Source organism: Sabethes cyaneus, chromosome 1, assembly GCF_943734655.1.
Source record: "Sabethes cyaneus chromosome 1, idSabCyanKW18_F2, whole genome shotgun sequence".
Taxonomy (NCBI): domain Eukaryota; kingdom Metazoa; phylum Arthropoda; class Insecta; order Diptera; family Culicidae; genus Sabethes; species Sabethes cyaneus.
Genome location: NC_071353.1, coordinates 18,301,195 through 18,323,056, shown reverse-complemented (window position 1 = coordinate 18,323,056; position 21,862 = coordinate 18,301,195). Strand labels below are relative to the sequence as shown.

General features: G+C 42.0%; 3 protein-coding genes across 4 annotated transcripts; 2 read left to right on the top strand and 1 right to left on the bottom strand.

Moving 5' to 3' along the window:
• Positions 1–78: 78 nt before the first annotated feature.
• On the top strand, positions 79–1,884 carry LOC128738172 (WD40 repeat-containing protein SMU1). Its single transcript, XM_053833092.1, has 2 exons — positions 79–198; positions 260–1,884. Exons 1-2 carry the CDS (start codon positions 173–175, stop codon positions 1,761–1,763), a joined length of 1,530 nt encoding a protein of 509 aa, XP_053689067.1. The 5' UTR covers positions 79–172; the 3' UTR covers positions 1,764–1,884.
• Positions 1,830–2,673, bottom strand: LOC128738176 (28S ribosomal protein S23, mitochondrial). Its single transcript, XM_053833106.1, has 3 exons — positions 2,506–2,673; positions 2,276–2,437; positions 1,830–2,220 (listed from the first exon to the last, which is right to left on the bottom strand). The coding sequence occupies exons 1-3, from the start codon at positions 2,547–2,549 to the stop codon at positions 1,926–1,928; spliced, it is 501 nt and encodes a 166-aa protein (XP_053689081.1). The 5' UTR covers positions 2,550–2,673; the 3' UTR covers positions 1,830–1,925.
• A 2,536-nt stretch (positions 2,674–5,209) lies between these two features.
• Positions 5,210–21,587, top strand: LOC128741324 (heterogeneous nuclear ribonucleoprotein H3-like). Of its 2 annotated transcripts, none has more exons than XM_053837070.1 (6): positions 5,210–5,374; positions 5,756–6,148; positions 7,538–7,682; positions 8,570–8,796; positions 8,857–9,036; positions 20,469–21,587. In XM_053837070.1, the coding sequence occupies exons 2-6, from the start codon at positions 5,761–5,763 to the stop codon at positions 21,095–21,097; spliced, it is 1,569 nt and encodes a 522-aa protein (XP_053693045.1). In that variant the 5' UTR covers positions 5,210–5,374; positions 5,756–5,760; the 3' UTR covers positions 21,098–21,587. The 2 variants fall into 2 exon arrangements, with proteins under 2 accessions (XP_053693045.1, XP_053693036.1); XM_053837061.1 differs by having other exon boundaries at positions 8,857–9,096.
• Positions 21,588–21,862: the final 275 nt, after the last annotated feature.

Genomic DNA, 21,862 nt, shown 5'->3' with positions numbered 1-21,862 from the left:
CATCACTGCGGTGTCAAACACAAACACCTCCGCCTCCTCAAATTATTGTCAAAACCTTAAAAATATAAAGTGAGTGTTTTTCTGCTCCATCCGCATCAACAAAAAATTAGAATATTTAAAGCTGGAAGTGAAATAGGTTGCAATTAACCAAATATCTGCTTAAGCTGCAAAAATGTCTATTGAAATCGAATCGGCTGAGTAAGTAACAGTGGTAGTAGTATTCCAATCGAAGTCCGCAATATCCGACAATTCTTTCTAGTGTCATCCGCCTAATCCAGCAGTACCTGAAGGAATCGAATCTTCACAAGACGCTCCAAACGTTGCAGGAGGAAACAGGTGTTTCGTTAAACACAGTCGACAGCGTTGAAGGGTTTGTGTCCGACATACACAATGGTCACTGGGATACGGTTCTAAAAGCCATACAGTCACTAAAGCTTCCGGACAAAAAGCTAATCGATCTGTACGAGCAGGTAGTATTGGAGTTGATCGAACTGCGCGAGTTGGGCGCTGCCAGGTCGTTGTTGCGTCAAACAGATCCGATGATTATGCTGAAGCAGCAGGAAGCGGAACGGTACATTCATTTGGAAAACATGCTGCAGCGAGCGTATTTTGACCCTAGAGAAGCCTATTCGGAAGGTGGCAGTAAGGAAAAACGTCGAGCTGCAATTGCGACTGCCCTGGCCGGCGAAGTGTCCGTGGTTCCGTCGTCAAGATTGCTTGCTCTGCTTGGGCAAGCGTTAAAATGGCAACAACATCAGGGTTTACTGCCTCCTGGAACCACTATAGATTTGTTCCGCGGTAAGGCGGCCATCAGGGATCAGGAAGATGAACAGTATCCTACCCAATTGTCACGTCAGATCAAGTTTGGTCAGAAGAGTCACGTTGAGTGTGCTCTGTTCTCACCGGATGGCCAATATTTGGTGACCGGAAGCGTGGATGGCTTTATTGAAGTGTGGAATTTTACCACCGGTAAAATTCGAAAGGATTTAAAATATCAAGCGCAAGATAATTTTATGATGATGGAACAGGCCGTGCTGGCGATGTCTTTCTCGCGAGATTCGGAAATGTTGGCCACCGGATCCCAGGACGGTCAAATCAAAGTTTGGAAGCTCATCACTGGCCAGTGTTTGCGGCGATTCGAAAAAGCACACACTAAGGGTGTCACTTGTTTGCAGTTCTCTCGCGATAACAGCCAAATACTAACAGCTTCATTTGACCATTTGATTCGTCTATATGGATTGAAATCTGGCAAAATGCTTAAAGAATTTCGAGGACATACATCCTTTGTAAACGAAGCAGTTTTCTCGCCAGACGGTCATAACGTTCTGAGCGCATCTTCCGATGGGTCCGTCAAAATCTGGTCGCTTAAAACAACGGAATGCATGTCAACCTTTAAAGCTCTAGGTAGTGAATTAGCAGTAAATTCGGTGATGATGCTACCGAAAAATCCTGAGCACTTTGTTGTTTGCAATCGCTCCAACACTGTCGTTATCATGAACATGCAGGGTCAGATCGTAAGATCGTTCTCATCCGGTAAACGTGAAGGTGGTGCCTTTATTTGTGCTACAATTTCACCGCGGGGAGAGTTCATTTACTGCGCTGGCGAAGATTTGGTGTTGTACTGCTTTTCGGTCACCTCCGGTAAGCTTGAACGCACATTGAATGTACACGAAAAGGACGTGATAGGATTGACACATCATCCGCATCAGAATCTGCTCGCAACATACAGTGAGGATGGACTGCTTAAAATGTGGAAACCTTAAACGAGTTACTTGACTTGGATTAGCATTACTGACATTGTAAGAACTTGACAGTATCATAAACTCTATGACTGGTTTGTACCAGATTTTCAAATCTTGTATTTATTTGTGTTCAAAAAATCTAACCGGTTTATATTGACTAAAAACGAGGACCACTTTTAGTTTCTAATCTTGGAAAATGTCCTGTAGCTGAACTGTTTTCCCCACTTTGGTTTCGGGCTTCGGCGGCACAGTTTCTGAGTCAGTCCTCATGGCGGTTGTAGTATTTCGTTCGGATTTCTGAAGCCTTATTTTTTCATCCAAAATTTCCTGAGCTGTTTCAAACACTCGTTCCTGGTCTAACGCCCCTTGTGTATCCAATTTTTGATAAATCTCTATAAACTGCTGAGTTGCTGTTTTATTGCGTTGATCGGCCAAATTAACGGCTTGCAGTGAACGTGTGTTTTTCTGCTGGTAGATTCTGCAAATTGAAACATTTATTATGAATGCCGGATTTTTTATCCAATCCTACTTACGCTCTTATGTTATCCTCGTTGTAGAAGATCGGACGCAATGCCACATTTGCGGCGGGGCGATCGTAACGCGGCTCTTCCTTGGGAGGAAACGCTACAACCACATCATACCAAAGGGGTCGATCATCCCATTTCATGGCACCTGACCGAAGCAGGCCTTGAGTTCTGCGTAAAAAAAGCTTGTCAATACGAATATGCCGTACATATTTAGAAAATGAAACACCAATCATTACCTGGTTAAAATGGTACCGATCTTCTCTAGGCGACTGTGAGCCATTTTTTATTAACAATTCGCAGAAAAGAAAAGTATAATTTACTGAAACCGTCCAAGTTGTGGAAGATTCAAGTCAACCAAGAGTTCCACCCGGTTCCTCCGTTCGGCTTTTTTTCGATTTTTTATGTTACGATTTACGGCCGAGTTACGACTACGAGTTACGACATTTGACATATTTTGCAAACAGCGTTGCCAATTTTTTTCTAATAAACTCTTAAATATTTGTATACACGGGAATGACACTTCCAATACCAACCTATACAAAAAAAACGTAGCCAACATAGAGCGGGCCCAAGCTGACAGCTTCATAGATGGGCTCAAGCTGACAACCGAGTCGGATGTATAAATTGTTAAATTTTGTTAGTTTTAGTTCGATTTTAGTCAAGGTTTTAGCATCACATAGCCAATTTCAGGCAGACAATTAATGCGAAATACGTGAAACTGTGAAAATGGTTAGATAAATTCGTTTTGTGAAATCGCTTTGCGTTTGCCGCCTTTTTCATGTGAGCAACGAAAATGTGACGTCATATCAGCCCCCTGTTTGTATACATTTTCGTTTGCAATCCCCAACCCTGACGGGATTACCCGATACACACTCTTAAATGAGTTTACCTCGAATTATGCTAAAACGTGGTCGTAAACTATACAGACACCACGCGTGGAACAAAAAGCATGAAATCTCAGGGACCAGTTTCATTTGTCGTGTCGAGTGAATCTCGTCCCTAGCATATCTCATCACGTATCTCACGGCTCTCAATTACTATCTATCCCTTTTACTCGTACTGCAAAATAGGAAATTCACCCGTGCATCCAACTCAGCAACCCGGTTACATGTTTTTTTCTTTACCCCAAATAAGCAATTGTTTACGAAATGATAAGCCACAGCTAAATAATTTCTGCCATCTTATTGTACCTTGCAGCAATTTTACGAGCCCTACGCAAATTCGTTTTTTTATAATTATTATCCTGTACTTACTAAATACATTGAAAATATGCTTGTCTAGCAAGGAGGGATGCAGTGAGGAGGCAATAACGAAACACAGATGGTTAAAATTGCTAAATTGCAAACATGTGTGGCAGAAAATAACCGCGCTAATAATTTTCGCGTGGGACTCTAAATAGGTGGAAAGTCCGCAATAACTTTCAGTCACAGTGGCGAGGGTCATAATCCGAAGAAGTTTGGCCACAATGCGTCAGGATACACTTTAGTGAGGCTTTAAAACGTGGATCTGAGTTACATAACCGCCACTCGGTTAGTCCCAAAGGAGGATTCCCCAAGAAGGATGAAGAATAGTGGTTGCTAAAGGATGTCATTTTCATGGGCGACGTTCGATCGTGCTCCATAGGCCGCGTTCTGAAAGTCGATAGTAAAGATTCCCAGTACTGTCGGCTGGAGCTGGCAGCTCATCGGGTGGTAGCGCTGCCGGAACCCGGAACTAGCGGCGACAATAGCAAAAATAAATTTGACAACAGCATCGAAACCTGGCAGGATTATCGTTTGTTGCGAAAAGATGACTTGCAAGTCATCAAAACGGCTACGACATTGCGTGTACCGAATTACTTTCAGAAGATACCACGACGGATCGTGCTGAACCCACATCGACTTGATTGTTTATTCGAAAGAAACTCGTGCAATTATGCAGATTGGATGTAACATTATTATTTGTTAAACTTGAACACCGGTCTTCAGGAACAGGATAGCGTTTTTCTGCCATATACTCGCATATACTCAGAAGATTATGCCCACTTGTGCTCAATATCCGCCATTATCGCTCGTGAAAAGCTGGAAATTGAACATTGTTCAATTTTGCAGATCAGCTAAAGAGGAATATAATTGAACGGACAACAAGTTTTATGGATTGTGGCTTTGCAGTTTTCGCAAATTTCAGGGAGAATGTCCAAATACACAACGGAAAGTTTCTTATCAAGTCGAGACGCTGTTCGAGAGCAAACTTGACAACGGCTCGACCAACATGAAGTTAATGTTTGCCTTAATGTGTAATGTTTCGAATGTTTAATTTGCACGACTGTGAAAAAGTATTCTGAGCCAGTGCCTTCAGCAAATTATGGCCGCAAACCACTATAAAAGTTTGAATCCGTTTAGTTATGTTCCACTTCAGCTGATCTGCAAAATTAAACAATGTTTACATTTTTACACTCGGACAACAAACAATCATGAATGTATCCATTGTAACTCCGTCAGGGCGAACTCGACGTTCCTCCAATGAATGTCAAAAGATTGTGCCCACTTGAAGATAGAATTAACAAAAGGGCGAATGTCGCAAGCGTAAACAAACCGAGTGAGGGTTGATTTTCCTATGCTGGTCCAGCAAAAAATAACTCTCACCCGTTTTGTTTACATTTGCCACATTCGCCCTTTTGTTAATTCTACCTAGACTTGTGCTCAATATCTGCCATTATCGTTCGTGGAAAGCAAGATAGCTTCAACTAAATCCGACTTATTTACGGGTAGAATCATTTAAGGGTGCAAGCGCGAAAAATTTTGGCCAGACCCTGTTGTTTGCCATGATTGTTGAAAAACAAAAGCAGTCGGCAACCTTGCTCACGCACACGACACGCTCTCGCACTCTTTTCCTTTTCACTTCATTTCCTTCCTTTTCCTTCATTCTGTGTTCTGTTCTGTCTGTTACTTTCTGCCGGCGTCATCGATTGGGTTGTACATTTTTCCGGTGCGGTAAAGTTTAGTGTTTTTTGCTGTAACAGAAGCGTGAAAGTTTACTAAAAGTGGTGATTTTCGTGCACAAGACGCAGCATTTACTGGGATAAGTAAATATTGCACTTCACGTGGTGTTAATTCGTCGTAAATTGTAAGTATCTGCTGCCCAACCGTATGAAGCTAAGATCGTTGAGAAAAAAAGCAGAACGTTGGTTAAATTATGGGGAAATGAGATAAATTTGTTTTAGGTTTGTTCGGAACGCGAACTTTGTTAGATTTGCCGATTTTACCAATTGATCCGGAGAAAATTTTCCGCAGAAAAGTTGATTTTTTTAAGAAGCGCATTCTGTTTGCCAAGATGGCGTCGTTTCACAAGTGGCATTTTCATTTTTGCTTCTTATTTTGCTTCATTTTCGCGAACCTTCAAGATGCCGCTTGAAGGTGGCAATTTGTCTTGGTTAAGTTTGCTATTTTCGTTAGGTGAATTAAAGTTGTAAAAATCATGCAAATTTCTGTTTGTTTTTCTTCATAGGCAACATGTCCTTTAACGACGATAACGATAATGGCGGAGACCAGTTCTACATCCGTCTACGTGGTCTTCCGTGGAACATTACCGAGGGCGAGATTCGGGATTTTCTAGCCGGCGTTGATGTGGACATGTGCCACATAGTGATCAATTCGTTGACCAAGCGCCAAACGGGCGAAGCTTATCTGCGACTGCCAACGTTAATGGACCAAATAAAAGCGTTGGATCTCAACAAGGCCACCATCGGACATCGTTACATTGAGGTTTTTACCGTGTCGGAAAAGCAATGGAGCAGCGCTATCAGTAATGAGTTCAACAGCGAAGACGCTGGACCGGTACTGAAGTTGCGCGGTCTGCCCTGGTCCTGTACCAAGGATGACGTCAAGCGGTTCTTCACCGGTAAGTGCGGGGGACCGACGGCGGGTGCGAATGTGGTCGATTTCCTGGGAGGCGCGCACGGGGGCATGGGAGTTGAAAGGGTTGAGCCAAATTATAGGGGTTTGGGTGCACTTTGTCCTTCCTATTTCGCGAGAAAACTCTGCACTAATCTCTGTTCTGTTTTGTTTCTTTCCTCGTGCACTGCCGCTTAGGGTGGCCACTCAGGAGCGTAGAAAAAAGGGTTTTAATATAAGGCTACAACGATATTGTTTGGCATAAGTTGGGGATTTCGTCGAAGTTGTTTGCAGCGGTTAATACTAATAAAACGGATACTTTCGTCTACTTTTCGTTTCCTCAACCCGCTGCAAAATACTTCGGCTCAGCCCTCAAATGTCATTTTTGTTAGTATTAATCGACTGGGTAGTTGGTTGAACGTTTTCCAGACAAAACTTGTTCTACAAAATATACTTCAGGTTTAATATTATTGAATGTTTCTATTCCTTCAATGCCAAAGACTAGACAGGCACAGGACTTTGAGAATCATCAAAAAGTTTGTGTTTTGGAAAATAAAATTACTTACAATGGCTGTCTGAAAACAGTGGGAACTTTCAAGACATATTTCGGACGGTTTCCCACAAACTATAACATATAACGAGGTTTCACACCCTTCCAAAATGTTTGGTTTCGAAATTCAGGATGCAAAATGAAATGTTTTGCAATAAATTGATCTCTGAAAGAAGTTGTGCAAATCTTTATCTATTCTTTAGTGAATTTGTTTATCAACCGGGATTGGAACTGGATGATTTTTTGTTTTCATTTTCTCCTATTATATTTAACAGATAAAATTCAGCCAGTTTCAACCCGGATTAAATAAACGAATTCGCTATTATTCTACGGCGTTAAAGTTGGCAGCATTTCTAATTCATCAATTGAAAATGATTTAAAAATTCAACTGAAAATGTAGTATTTAAAAAGAGGGGCATTTGCAAAGGCCGTTCCCTCTTTGGAAGCTACTTGAATAATCAACTTGGTTCTGGTAATTGTTAATGTGATTTATTTTAAGCTAACGAAACCGGATTTCGGTGGCCACCCTTCGCGGCAATCAGCTCTTTTCCTGGGTTGCAGTCTCTTTTCTTCGACCTCTCTTGGGTAATCGTTCCTAGGAAATCATCAATTGGTACCACGCGCGCTCGGAAGTGGAGAAATGAAAGACGCAAATATTTCGTTCTTATCCGCGGCGCTGCGGCTCCGGGCGACAGGCTGCGGCGGGTTTGTCTGGGCAGGCTAACCTGTGTGGGACAAGGCGGAAATAAGAACGAACCAGTTATGCGGACGCAGAATCTAACCGTTTTGAAGAATAACAACCGTTTTCAACAACAATCTCATTTGCGCTACGTTATGTTACAACAGGGTTGACGATAAAAAATGGCTTTAATGGGATTCTTTTGCTACTGGATCAGCTGGGACGGGCATCTGGGGAGGCGATTGTTGAATTTGCAACAGACGCCGAAGCCGAAAAGGCCATGATGTTACAGAAAGAGAAGATTGGGAACAGGTGGGTGGTTTTTTAAAAGCTCTACATTTTTTGAACAACTGATTACGAACCTACTCTCGAAACAAGTGTAATATCGAACAAACAAAGATGCAAGTTGTGTGCAAAAAGAAGCGAGTCGGTTAAGTTTTAATTAAATCTGCAAGTGGAATGGTTAGAGTTTGGAATCTAAGTTAATTTTTAATTTTAGGATAGATGCAAACTTGATTGCAAGTTTGGGATTCTGTTGGTTGTAGTTTGCGTTTGTTTATGTTCTATTTCATAGTTTTATTTTAAGTATAATCTTGTACCCGATATGCTCGGGTAAATTCTAGGCTAACCAAATAATGCTTGCCTACTTGTGATCTGGCTGGGTAATACTAGATTGGGATTCCGAGGCGATATCCTTAACGCACAGGAAAACATGTGAAGCGAAGTGTTGGTTGCGTTTTCTAACAAGATGCTTTAAGTTTCTTACAATTGTCAGTAAAATTTCGAGATTTTAAAACGGGATTAAACAAACATTTTAATTGCTGTTAGTCGGTGACAGCTGGTTCCGAGTGTAGTGAAGGTAGAAAATATATCCATTCTAAATCGTTTGCAAACACTTTTTTCTCGGAAGCAACTGTCAGCGCTACTTTCTCTAATTGTCTCTAATTGAAAAATCGGTATAAATGACTCGCAAAATATAGGAAAGGATTAATTCATGTCCAGCGGTTTGCTTTTCCTTAAGAAATAAAACCGAGAACCGAGTTAGGTCACAGCAACATAGAACAACACATCTTCGAATAACAAAATGTTATCTTTAATTTGCCCTTTTCTAACGATTACCACGACATGGTGTACTAATTCGATCTTTTTCCGTCACTTTTCATTCTCCTGTCGTTTCGCGTTGCCTATCGATACGACAGATACATCGAGCTCTTCCGTAGCAGTACCCGCGAGATGAAATGGGCGGAGAAGAAAATGCGCCGCATGAGTCCCTACGGTCGTAACAATTCCAACGGTAATGGCAATAGTGGTGGCGGCGGCGGCGGATTCGGCGGAGGCAACTCGGGTGGCGGTAACAACAGCCGTCAACGCTTCCCACCGGGCCAAGGTTACGGTCGTGGATCATCTGGAGGCGGTGGCGGAAATGGTAAAAATTTACCATCCATTTCATTACCCTGAACTAACTAATGTTGTTTTTACTTGATAGACAATTTCTCGAATGGTCCGTCCGGCGGCGGTGGTAATGGCTGGAATAGCCGTGATGATGATGGCTTCGGAAGCGGCGGCGGCGGTGGTGGCGGACTTGGTTTCGGATCGATGTCTGGCGGCAAGATGGGCGGCGGTGGTGGTGGCAACAACTCCGGTGGAGGAGGAAATATGTACTCCGGTGGGTTGGCCAACAATACGGGCAACATTGACATCTTGAGATTGTTGCAGGATCAGTTGAGTAAGTGGCTGGGTGTTCTAATGAATGGTTCGTGGGTATATATGTTTGTTTCTTCCAATGGCCGTTGAACTAACCTCGGCAAACCGGGTACGCAGAATAAGTGCGTATAATGTTGGTAATGGTGTGGGTGGGAATCGGCTGGAGATTCAACTGAGCGTATAACGAATTTTGCTGGCAGTTTAGGTAGCAGCAAATATTTTGTTGCGTACAGGAAAGTAATTTTAGGATAAAGAAAATTCTTATTTCGAATATCAGCAATTCTAATCGAAACATTTGTCGAAACCGTATTACGGAATATAAATTGGAGTTGCCAATAACGGTAAATTGTACGACTTTTGTGAATGAAATAAGGCAAGAAGTATTTGACTTAACGTTTTGTAGTCCAACGATGACCGATAAAAAGAATTGGCATGTGCAGACGAAGAATCCTTGTCCGATCACAAGCAAATCATATATGATTAGCAAGTTATTCAACAACTTATAGATTATAATTTTTAAGAACTCCCAGGAAAACATAAGATAATTTTAAACTGATGACTGGAGGCAAGAGCTTGAGAGAGGTTGCTCAAGAACATATAAAGAACTTGAGGACAACTCGAAACAACTTTCAAACCTGCTCCAACAAACTTATTACGATAGCTGTGTTGGAAAGATAGTACGAACGGAAATGTACCTTGGTGGAACAAAACCTTAGAGTAATTTCGTTATGAAGTTATTCAACTGGGCCAGACTGCCTAGGGAAATACGAAGATCAAAGAGGACTCATTGGAGGCATACATGTGAGAATAACGAAAATAACTCAGCACCTGCCAGACCGAGGAAAATCCTAACTAATCATCATTCTACCACCATTACTAATGAAAGATTACAGTTAATGATGAGAACACATTTTCCCTGTTCAATCAGCAAATCATGCAAAGTCCAAACAGGGTGGCAACTGGGAAATCTGGAATTATCAGGGAATTTGAAATGACCTGGAATGATCAGGGAATTTTGAACAAAATCGGGGAAGTTTTTAAACAACCGCAATGATCGCTTTATTGAGTAGCCAAGCACACTTCGAAATCGATAAAGAAGTACGACGCACACACCATAGATTGGAAAATTAGTTGCGTGATTCGCGAAAATATGGCAAATTTAAATTTGTAAACACTCGCGTTTCCCGTTCGGCGTTAGTCAAGTCAAATGACATTAGAATTTAGGACGGACCTTTTGCGGCATGTGACTCGATTCGCAGAACATCGAAGTAAATGCGAGTGCAGCTCGACAAAATTTGGCATTTCACGTAACTCTTTTCGCAGAACAGCCGAGAACCTCATCAAAGACGTCTCTGCGAAATAACGTTTTATAGAATAATTATAAATCGAGTATCTTAGTAGAATTCACGAATAAACGAGAAAAATGTGGGAGAAATTTCGCTGTCTCACGGCAGTCGTTAAACTGGCTGATGAAGGTTACAAGTTGTAACCAAAATACGGGTGCAGCGATCCTACCTTCCACGTTACGAATTTTAGGATTAGGCTTGGACCCGGAGGAGTAAAAGCCGATCAATTCATGCAAAGTAAAATAAGCCGCGTTGGTCAGAAAGAAGAACGGCCAACGGTGGTATTAAGTAACGAAAATATTTCTTAGAATGCGCAGCCCAGTTTGCCAAGGGCGCGCGGCGGAATTATAATTAAACACAAGTTCAAATAAACAGCCTTTTCTGCATGGCTTGTGGCTCGGAGAACGAAAATCAAACATATAAAGATTTCCGCGTGTCCATGGCACCATGGCGGGTTCTAGAGTTAGCCGCAATGGGCGCTATAGAGTTTGAAGCTGCGAGAAGATAAGAGTGCGAGCGACACTCTTCGCCAAATCAATTTTGTTATCAATTTTCACACTCGTCAATATCACCCTCCGCTTGGGCATGAGTTGACGAGTTAACATGCGCAGAAAAAACGTATAAGAAACTCACGCGCGGAGTGTATTTTTCCTGTCAGCAGAATGGGAGAAAGCATTGGAGAACCCGCCTAGGGAAATAGAGTAAGTGGGGAACTTTCTCCAATACGGTAGGTTTGGTTAAGACCCGCTGTATGTGGAAAATATACGAGAATTGTTCTTGACAAGTCTAGCAGGATGGTTGGCATACGGAAAAAATGCAAAAGTTTTCCATTAAACTTTATTTTAGAGTCAAACTTTAGCTAACATCGGTAACTGAAAAACGAATATGTGGCTCGAAGAGAAATTTACGTCATTTCGTCAGGTATGAAATTTGCTGGTGGTGAAAAGCGAGGTAAAACCAGGCTTCATTTTGCTCATCTCATGCAGACATACAGCGGCAGAGCAATCTGCTTCTCACAACGATCGAGTTGCTTTCGTTTTCTGTTCAATCGTTTCTTCTCCCTCCGGACGATGCCTGAATACTGTTTTCTCTTACGACCACTCATCTTGCGCAGAAGGAGCACAACGACAAGCAGAGCTAATATTTTCTTCGCACACTGGAGACACGAGACCATTCGATCCTTGTCATAAAGAGAATATGCGATAGGCAATTATATGGACTGGAACGATTTGCTCTGTGACAAAACTCGTCACGTCACATGAACATAACATTCGACTGAGAGAGAGCAAATCGATTCGTCTTCTGTGATCTGTGCTTTGCCAATAAAACATCGAGAATTGAAATATTTTGCAGAGCACGACAGAAGTCTGGGAAAAACCACTTGAGCGTGAAAGTGTCAGTCATTTTTTTAAAATCTCTTGTATTAACCCTCTCTGTCCCATGGTAGCACAGGTGCTCCATGACTTCCGATTCTAAAATCGACCGATAAAATTTTTGAGGCATTCAAATATGGATATTTTGATTTTGTAACGTAGTAAAAACATTGTTTTACAAGGTGTATAGTTGCATTTGACGAATTGTTAATTAATAGCTTTTTTACATGATCAAAAACTGCAAACCACCAAAACACCCCTGGGACAGAGAGGGTTAAAAGTAAGAAACGCACATTCAATAGTCATTGAAGACAACGAATTTCGTAACAACAAACATACGGCGGAACAGCAGCTACTGCTCTAGAAGAGGATACGTGATGTGAAAGGACAGATAGAAGTGAAATTTGGATGAGAAAATTTCGTTAAATGGATAATTTTGCTCACTTCCTCGTTGATCGAAAAATAATTCAAACATGAATGAGTGAAACTCATTTCCGAGTAAAATTGTATCGCAATATGAAATCTAGATTTTTTTAAATACTCACTTTGTGTAAAAAGTTAGCTACGCAGTTTAGCTTTTTTGCAGAGGCAGTGGGACTTGTTGGATCTTTTTCCTTGAATCGTATGCAAACTGTATCATATGGAAGCCGACTCTCGCGCAGTGCTGAAGTTAGTTCTGGGATTCCTCAAGGATCTGTACTTGGACCATTACTGCTCTGCTGTTATATTAACGACCTCCCTAATGTGCTTAAGTACTGCTCCATCCAACTGTATGCCGATGCCCTTCAGTTGTACGTTCTTCGAATTGGAGTCCCGGAGGCTGAAATTCTTAGCATGGTTAACGGGACCTGAGTCGCATATCTACGTGGTCAAGGAAAAATGGCTTGCTTATAAATAACTCTAAAAGTAGTACAGTTTGGATGAGGCATCGTCGCAACAATCGTCTAGATTCATCACAAATACCTCCGGTGGTAACGGATGGACAGGCGAAGTGAAGAGAAAAATGATGCTTCCAATGGAGAAAAAGAGAATTGAAATTGATAGCAAGATGCAAACGGAAGAAGAAGAAAACAGACTGATGCGAGAGACAGTTCAAAGAAAAGAGTAAGCAAGTGAGGGGAATGGAAGTTAATCAGTTGGCGTTTGAGAAGTAAGTAATAGAGCTGGACTGAAGACCTCTTATGTCTTATGGACCATGAAAACTTAGTTCGATTGCAAGAATTCCTAACGAGTGATGCGCTAAACTTGGTCAGTGGGCAACTGCTTCTTCCGCAGTCGGTCCCAAGAGTCATCGAAAAACTTCGTATGCATTATGGTCGTCCAGAGCAACTGCTGAAGAGTCTTCTATAGAAGGTTCGCAGATTAGAGTTACCAAGATCGGATAAGCTTGCTAGTTTTATTCCCTTCGGAAACGCGGTATAGCAACGGTGCGAACACTTGGAAGTTTCGGGACTTCAAAATCTGGTTCAACATCCTCTGTTGATTCAGGACTTGGTCGACAAATTACTCGACTCTGATAAACGAAATTGCAATTGCGGTCGAGCAGACTAAGTCCCCGTATTAAAGTGCACCCTGTACCAGACGCTCATTAGACCGGTTCTCTACGGGCATGAAACATGGACAATGCTCGAGGAGGACCTGCGAGTGCTCGGAGTTTTCGAACGACGAGTGCTAAGAACGATTTTTGGTGGCATACAGGAGAACGGAGTATGGGTGCGGAGGATTCATCCGTCCAGCTTTAGCCACCTTCTGGATACTGAGTTCGCCATAGAGCTGTGCGAGTTTATGGTTCACCATAAACTCGCACAGCTCTATGGCGAACTCAGTATCCAGAAGGTGGCTAAAGCTGGACGGATACGATGGGCAAGGCATGTTGCAAGAATGCCGGACAACTGCCCTGCAAAGATGGTGTTCGCCTCAAATCCGGTAGGAACAAGACGACCAGAAGCGCAGCGAGCAAGATGGTTAGACCAGGTGGAGCGAGAAACTTTGTTCAACAGGCTTTGTCTTAGGACGGCAAGCCACCTAAGTAGTGATAAGCGGAAGTGGGTCCGCTATAAGACGCTCGTAAGAGAAGTTACCTTGCGAACCCTGACGAACTTTCTCCCGCATCTACTGGCAGATGCATGTGAAGCTAACGTAGACTTCGACAATGAGTCACAGTTCAGATCTAACGGAAATGGACAGTCTGCTAGAGCGAAGCTGATGGAGAGTATTGAAGCGAACGAGCGTAAGATCCTGAAACCCAGCAAGGTAAGCCACAATACGAACCATCGTCTGAGGAACGGTCTAGAATTCAAAAGGTTTTCGCATTCCGATCGGTTAAAGCTGGTGACACGTGAAAAAAATGTGTTGTGTGTGCCCGGATGACCACGATGGACAATGCCGACTTAAAATCCGCTGCATTGATGCACCCAGTCGGAAACGTGTCGAAATTTAGTGCGCATTTTCGGTCAAGCGGGTCGGTTAAGCTCTGAATGATACCGGTGCGGTTAGACTGCAGTGACAGGTCAATTAAAGTGCTAGCGTTTCAAGGCGAGGCAAGAGAGTGCTTCAGTGACATTGGTAGAGAAAAACTTAACGAATCAGTTGGGCATCTCCAGTGAGCAGAAAGCTTTGACGATCAGGTGGACAGCCGACGCCACACGCGAGGAAACAGAATCTCGGCGAATAAATCTATGGGCGTCCAGACGTTGGAGTGAGCGCGAATAGTAAATTGCTCTTGCACAGTCCAGTATTTCTAGTGTACAGAAAGTGCTGTTGCCGTGTCAAATGTTGGATTCGAGGGAACTACCCACACGTTACGAACACTTGCGAAATCTGTCGATTGAGTCGTTTGACCGACAACCGAAACTGCTGATCGGACTCAACAACATTCATTCCTCCTCCCCCTTAGAAATGAAGGCTGGTGACGCTGAGAGGCCAATCGCAGTGCGATGCAAGCTAGGGTGGACGGAGTATACGGACCAAAATGCTTCACGTTAGCTGATACAGACCTGTATTGGATTCCATTAGAATATTAACCAAGAAGGCGCGTCCATGATTTACCTGAAAACCGCGACGCTCTTGAAGAATCGATGATAGCAGTCCACTAAGAATCTATCGAAGGTAGACGAATGGACAATAAACAATCGTATCAGTGCGTAAAATCAAAGACGCGGCCAGTTAGATCCATTGGATCTGTTCGGGTATTGTGAAATCCAGGATTATCTGTGCTTCGTTGGTCTGTTGGCCAAAAACGAAAAAGAAAGCTAGAGACTTCAAAGGCTATAGCCACTCAATAATAGGTGCAAAGAGAAGTTCACCATTGATGGCATTGGATGCCTTACTCTATATGCTTCCATTGCGTCAGTTTATACAACTAGCAGCTGAAAATAGTGCTCTGAGGATCAAACGATCCATGCACCTTTTGAAAGGTGATCCTACAGGTCATCTCAGGATTCCAAAAACTATTAGTACCGTGCAAGCACCAAATTTGACGCGGTTAAGAAATTTTCAATTTTAAACATTAATTACAAAATGACGGTTTGGCCAATAAAGTCAAGGTTTTGCACAGTAATAGTTAGACTAGCAAAGAATATGTAAAAAATAAACAAACAGTAAATATGCATTGAATTCTTTATATTTTGTCAAGTTTTTGTGAGACGCTCGGGGTTCCTAAATTGACGCATGAATTTTGCAACGTGCCTTATTTGACGCGAAATGTTCCTTATTTGACGCACTTGAAAAATTAGTATAATTTAACAAAAACGACGATGTATTTTGTATTTTAGATAACTGCGCATTATTTTAAATAGTTACACAAGGTTTTCGTTATTTGTGTGGATATATTTCACCCCAGTTTTTGCGAAAACGTTGGGAGAATTGGGACAGCCCTCAGCCGATATGTTTATATTGCAAACACAACCAGGCTATTCAAAAATCTGGCATAATTTGTGTTTAACAATGAAAATTCTGGAAATGACTTTCCTAAAACAGTTATACATTGTTTTGAATGACAGCTAGGAAAGTATCAAGATTCAGGGTGTCGCAGGAAAAACTAAATTAGCCACTTACCGGAAACTGCAGTAACTGCGGGGTTGGATCGGTCAGACAAACGAAAAAAGTGTCCTAATTTAACCTAAACCAATATTTTTGATTGCCCTACCCGTTTGGGGAACTTGATTTTACGCATAAGCAAAACAAGTCATTTACAGTTTATAGGACCTCCTCTCCAACGCTAAAACCATATGTTTGCCCTGGGAAAGTGTTTTCTGCAGCTTTTTCCGACGAACTGTGGCCTCTGTAACACCTAATGGGACGGTAAACTGTTGAACAAATATCTTTCTTGGTGACTTACGAGATATTTAGTGTCGGAATAGATGACATACTTTTTATATCTTACTCTGTAAATAATAAGGAACACTAAGAGCCTAATTTGACGCAAAACATTTTTGTCCAGAAATAAGCTAAAAAGCTTTTACAGTTCGAATAACGTATACAATATATTAATAATACTTAAGTTTTAACAGTTTTCGAAGATATTAGAACAAAAAAGGACTTTTACGCGTTAAAAAATATAAAACATAGTTGAGTGTTTCTTTAGCGTTTGTGCTAAGGTAGGAAAAAAATGGCGCATTTGACAAACACCCTTTCTGTTTATTTTTTATTTACAATTATAAATGACCAATCAAAAGCCCCTACGATAAAACTGAACCTTGTCGTGGTGTAGGGCTTTTTAACTAATCAGTAAATGAACAGCGGTCACGTTTACTTCTGAATGTGGGTATATATCAAAATACTTTTGTGATTTCAAGTGGGACTCGGGGTAAAAATTTACCAAATGTGATTGTTGCGTTGTTCAGAAAGTGCTTTTATTCCGTTTAAGAATAAGGCCAGTATGGGGATCTCTGACAATAGATGAAGTTTTCTGGGATTCATCCCTGTTTATAACAACTGTCACAAATATCTCCGTAAAATGTCGGATTGATTGAGTTGGTCGGGGGCTTAGGGTTAGTAAGGGGATGTAAGCGGGATACCAGATCCGATTGGATGCCGAAGGACCACTCTGTAATGATTACGGGTAATAGCACTTCTTAGGTAGCAGATGGGAAAATTAGGTCAATTCGTGTCGCGTGTTCAAGTTTCGGCTAGGCGGTGCTGCTAGATAGAGTAGGATTTTTGCACTGGCCCCGTGGCTGTCCTGAGCTCTGATGGCTGCCCGCGGGCTCTGTCTATGGGAAGGGGTCGAGTCTTAAAGAGACGTTTAAGCCCAGAGCTTTACAGCACTTTGGTCTCGGCGGGCGAGTCTCTATATTTTGAAGCTTCTGTCGACTACCGCGAACGTCCAGCTTGTGCTGCGCTCAATTTACTTTGTATCGTGGGAATGCATTGTGAATGCTAAGGGGATGAAAGATTAAATTTGCCCTGATAAGTTGATCCGAGTTGCTCCGAAATTTGTCTTATCTATTGGTTCATTTGTGGTTGTTTGTGTTGGAAAATTAAAAGCGGGCGCGCGGTTGAAGACCAGTGTCAGGCGGGGCTGACGAATTCTCCACTTCTTCACTATACCACATATTGCAACTCGAGTGGTACAAAAAGTCCAAAGCACATTTACAAATTCGATCTATTATTTTTCTTCTCATCATCATCATTATCATCATCATCGTCATCATCATCATTATATTTAAAATATGACATTCCGGCCTTTGGCAGAGAGATCTTAGATCAGTTCGTGGAGTCCGCGCAGGGCCGAAACGCCTCCGCCTGCGGGTATAGGCGTGACGGCTATGCTTGGGGCTCTACCTGTGTTTTAGTGGGCGCCAGTGCCTGTCTCGTCAGGTAGAATTGATGTTTGAGGTCTCCCTGACACTTTGTTGACAACACAAAAGGGCCCAGCGCAGAGTTTTATACGCTATTAAGCGACCAGTTGGATAACCCGAAAAAAAGGAAAAAAGGAAAAAATTATAAATGACCAATCAAAAGCTTTTTATGGCATGAATGCGTTTCATAAGTGTAAACAAAGTGTCAAAGGTACACTTTTGCGAAATATTAATAGTCAAGATAAGTTATTATAGAAAATTTCTGAAAAGTGCGTCAACTTTAGACCCGCGTCAAGTATGGTGCGTCCACGGTATTAATGCTCTGGTTATCAATAATGTGGACTGGACTGCGAAAAAATACAATTTCGATCGAATATTTCCTGCATTTCCGCCTAGGCGTGATTCTAAAGACAATGGTAGTCTCGATCTTCACCCAGGTTTGATCGTTTTGTGCACAGATGGTTTAGGAATGGACAATCAACTTGGTTTATCCCAGGAATATCTATGTCAATTCCTACGGGCAGGTGGCTAACTGTGTTCCTAGCAATTCTAGAATGTTCGACTGTGTGCTTGCGCAGAAACTATGGCCATTCAAATATATGCATCATGTCCGACAGCCAAGCAGCTTGAAACGCTTTAAAGTCGGCGGCATGCACGTCAAAAAATGCCTGGGAATGTATTCAATGAATACAAAAATTGTCTTGTAATCAAGTCAACTTGTATTTGGGCCCAGGTTACTGTGGAATTAATGGAAACTAAGCTCTTCTGTGTTTTTTCTGCTTCTGCTTTAAAAATGGAGCTAAAAGCATGGGAATGTACGAAAGTGGAATCAAAATTGAATAATGCTTTCAATGCTGGGCAGTCGAAGCGGTTTATTTCTCCAAACATTTCTTTGACTCGCAAAATCCTGGAGCTTTCCAAGAAAGATCTTAGCATTTATAGTGGTCTTATAACAGGACATTGTCCGAGTCACTATCATTCGAAGTTTATGGGAAAACTTCAAGATGATACACGTCGCATAGAAAAAGAAGACTCGGAACACCTGTTATGCCGATGTCCGGCAATTTTTAATAAAAGATTAAGGTTTTTCAACAGGTCATGGTCGCAGTGAAAAATTGGTCGCACCCTACATGAAAAAAAAACGGCGGATTCTGAAACCGGGCGTGGAAGTACAGACTGAATTCGACTATACTGCCGGCGGAAGCTTACATTTAGTCATTTTTTGATATTTTGGAGTCTAACGGGAGTCGATTTCGCCAATGAATACCTTTCTGATGAACACAGCCTGGGCATCAAATTTTCTTTGTCCCAGTGTTTGCAACACCCAGAACTTGACAGCGATCACTATTAGTTGGTACCGGCAAGGGATCAAGTCAAGGCAGGAATCTGAGAGCAAAACGAACGAATTGTCGTTGCACCGATTCTATTTGTGCAATCCAGGTGCTCTTATACGGACACCAAACAATAGAACTGGTTTCGAGCATCGGTCGCACTAAAAAGAAGTGTAACGACTTGTGGCACAAAGAATCCCGGAACTCATTGGCTATTTGAGTCGGTTAATTTTCGAAACAGTTGCACTGTAGTATATTCTAAACGAAAGCGGTATTATCTAGAGAAACTCCTAGGTCGCGTACCTGTGTGACTCAACATAGTGGCTGGTTGGACATGGATGGTGTAACTGAACATAACAGGGTTTTTTTTATCCGATGGTAGGGGATAACGCAACTTTTGGATGCTTACGATCCGAAAAGTTTGCGAAAATCAATTATGAAAAACGTGAACGAGCTGCTGAAGAAGCTCACCGCAATAATCCAGACTGTTTCGAACGACCTTGAATAATTTTACGTCATCTACATGAACAACGTAAAGGGTATTGGTCTTGAGTTACTGCCTTGCGGTACTCCTGAGATATTCGTAAATTGTGTTGTAAGTTGCAATCCGATTTTCACACAAAGAGGCATTCATCAGGTAAGAACGGAACCAATCCATAAGAGCAGGCGAGATTCCTAGTTTTTCGAGTTTTTGTAAAAAAAATTCTTGATAAACTCGGTCAAATACCGTTTTCCATACCGATCGGTATACGCCGGTGCACTTAGTGGTGGTTGCCGAACGTTTCGGATAGAAACCGTGTCGCTCCGACGTGATGTAGTGTTTACGGCTTATGAATAGCTCATTGATGATGATTTCAAAAATTTTCGAGCACACAAAGTGATGTAGGTAATGCCTCTGTAATTCCACATTACGATTGTCACCTTTTTTAAACACTGGAAACATACCGGAAAGCTTCCAACTGTTAGGAACTATGCACTCTTTAGTGGGTTAGCTTCTGTAATCGATATGAGCTATGTGTCTGATTTATTTAATATTTCTATCAATCTAACTCCTTCATGGAACTGAATCAAAAGCAAATTCGATAGGTGTTTGGAAAATGTATTTGTCCTGGTGGTGGTGTCATTTAAACCGATTAAAAATGAAGCTCCAATTCACAAAGTATTTTTAAACGATCAGGTCATTTAACTAGATCAAGTAACGACGCTACCTTTATTCTTCACTTTACTCTAATTCTAAGACTACATGACAGGTAACCAATGATTAAAATTTGAAAAATCGTAATTTTTGCCCAATCAGAAACCCACCTTTATAACAGCTTTAATCACTTTGCTAGACGTCGCTTGTTGTAAATCAATCGAAACGAAGGCAGATAATTATGAATTTCGAACTTAGTTTCGAATATTTAGGAACATACAATTCGTCAGCATCACAACTCAGATGATCCTCACAGCCCTCAACATCCCTTAACACGAATACAGGCAGACCGTGACGGCAGTCCGTATATAAGAACGCCAAACAAATTGTTCATTCTTTGTTTTTCAGAACGCGGCGGTGGCACCAACTACGGCTCTGGACGCGGTAATTCCGGCGGCGGTGGTGGTGGTGGAAGCGGCGGTGGCTATAATAGCGGCGGAAGTGGTGGTGGTGGTGGTTATAACAGTGGTGGTGGATACAACAGTGGTGGTGGATTCGGTAACAACTACGGAGGCGGCGGTGGCGGTTCCAACAATGGAGGCTTCGACTCTGATCGCGGCGGTTTCCGTTCCGGAGGTGGTCAAGTTGGTGGCAACAATTTTAGCAGCTTCGGCGGCGGTGGTGGTGGCGGCGGTAACGGCTATGGAAACAACAGCCTCGGAGGTGGCGGTGGAAATAACTTCACCAGTAATGACTTCTACAAGAGTGGTGAACAAAATCTGTTCTGTGTGCACTTGCGAGGCATGCCGTTCAGTTGTGACGAGCAGGATATTCAGGACTTTTTCATGCCGCTTAGACCTGTTAAATGCGATGTTCAATTTGATTCCAGAGGTCGTCCCTCCGGTGAGGGTGATGCCTATTTCGAAACCGTAGAGGAAGCGACTAAGGCAATGAAAAAGCACAAGGAAAAGATGGGCAATCGTTATATTGAACTTTTTGCCGGCGCTCGCAAGTCTCAGAACAAATTCATAGATTAAAAGCTTAATACTACTACTTTTGTGACACGTAATAAGTGGTATGACATTCTTCTCGTACGTCGCACAGACAACATAGAAAGGCCGCTTCCGTTTGTAATTTTGAAACTCATATCTGTTCGAATTCAACAATGTTAAACAAAACAAGTTTGTCACACAAGTACTACAGTTCATATTAGAGTATAAGTAACAGCAATGGATGATAATTTTAATCCCCCTCTCATCAGCCAGACATACGCATGAGTATAACGACCGTAACCCATCCGCAAAGGAGGCACTTAATCTTTCAAAGGAATACCGCATAACTGTAGCCTTTGATTTTAGTTTTTAAGTTAGGAAATATTCTATGATTTTACTGCAGCAAATGAGACACGTAATTTTCGACATAATTGAAAATCAGAGAAATAACTTATGTAACTAACTCATATTTACATTTGGAACGTTTGTAAACGGAAGACAAATTAAATAAACCAGTATCTAAGCTTTAGAACTTCCTGACTAATGATTTTTTTCATTGCACAGCTTAGTGAAAAGAAATCGCCGTTTAGTGTGCTTCTTATTTTGTTCGATTGTTTTAACGCACTTCTAGCAGCAAAAAGCCGGGGTGGCTTAGTCCTGGGCAACTCGTAACCAATTCGTTGCTTGTCTTCGACACACACGCAAGTCGGCTTCAACTCGGTCGAGCCATCTAGCACGTCGAACCTCTATTCCTGGTTCCGCAGGGGTTCTTAAAGAGAACCCATTTCACTGCATAATCGTCCGGTATTC

Coding starts and splice junctions, on each gene's coding strand:
- LOC128738176 (XM_053833106.1), bottom strand. CDS start 2,549: ATGGCTCACAGTCGCCTAGAGAAGATCGGTACCATTTTAACCAG. Junction 2,438..2,505: donor ATCGGTACCATTTTAACCAG/GTAATGATTGGT, acceptor TTTTTTACGCAG/AACTCAAGGCCTGCTTCGGT. Junction 2,221..2,275: donor AACGAGGATAACATAAGAGC/GTAAGTAGGATT, acceptor TTCAATTTGCAG/AATCTACCAGCAGAAAAACA.
- LOC128738172 (XM_053833092.1), top strand. CDS start 173: ATGTCTATTGAAATCGAATCGGCTGA. Junction 199..259: donor ATTGAAATCGAATCGGCTGA/GTAAGTAACAGT, acceptor AATTCTTTCTAG/TGTCATCCGCCTAATCCAGC.
- LOC128741324 (XM_053837061.1), top strand. CDS start 5,761: ATGTCCTTTAACGACGATAACGATAATGGCGGAGACCAGTTCTACATC. Junction 7,683..8,569: donor AAAGAGAAGATTGGGAACAG/GTGGGTGGTTTT, acceptor TCGATACGACAG/ATACATCGAGCTCTTCCGTA. Junction 9,097..20,468: donor ATTGTTGCAGGATCAGTTGA/GTAAGTGGCTGG, acceptor TTTGTTTTTCAG/AACGCGGCGGTGGCACCAAC.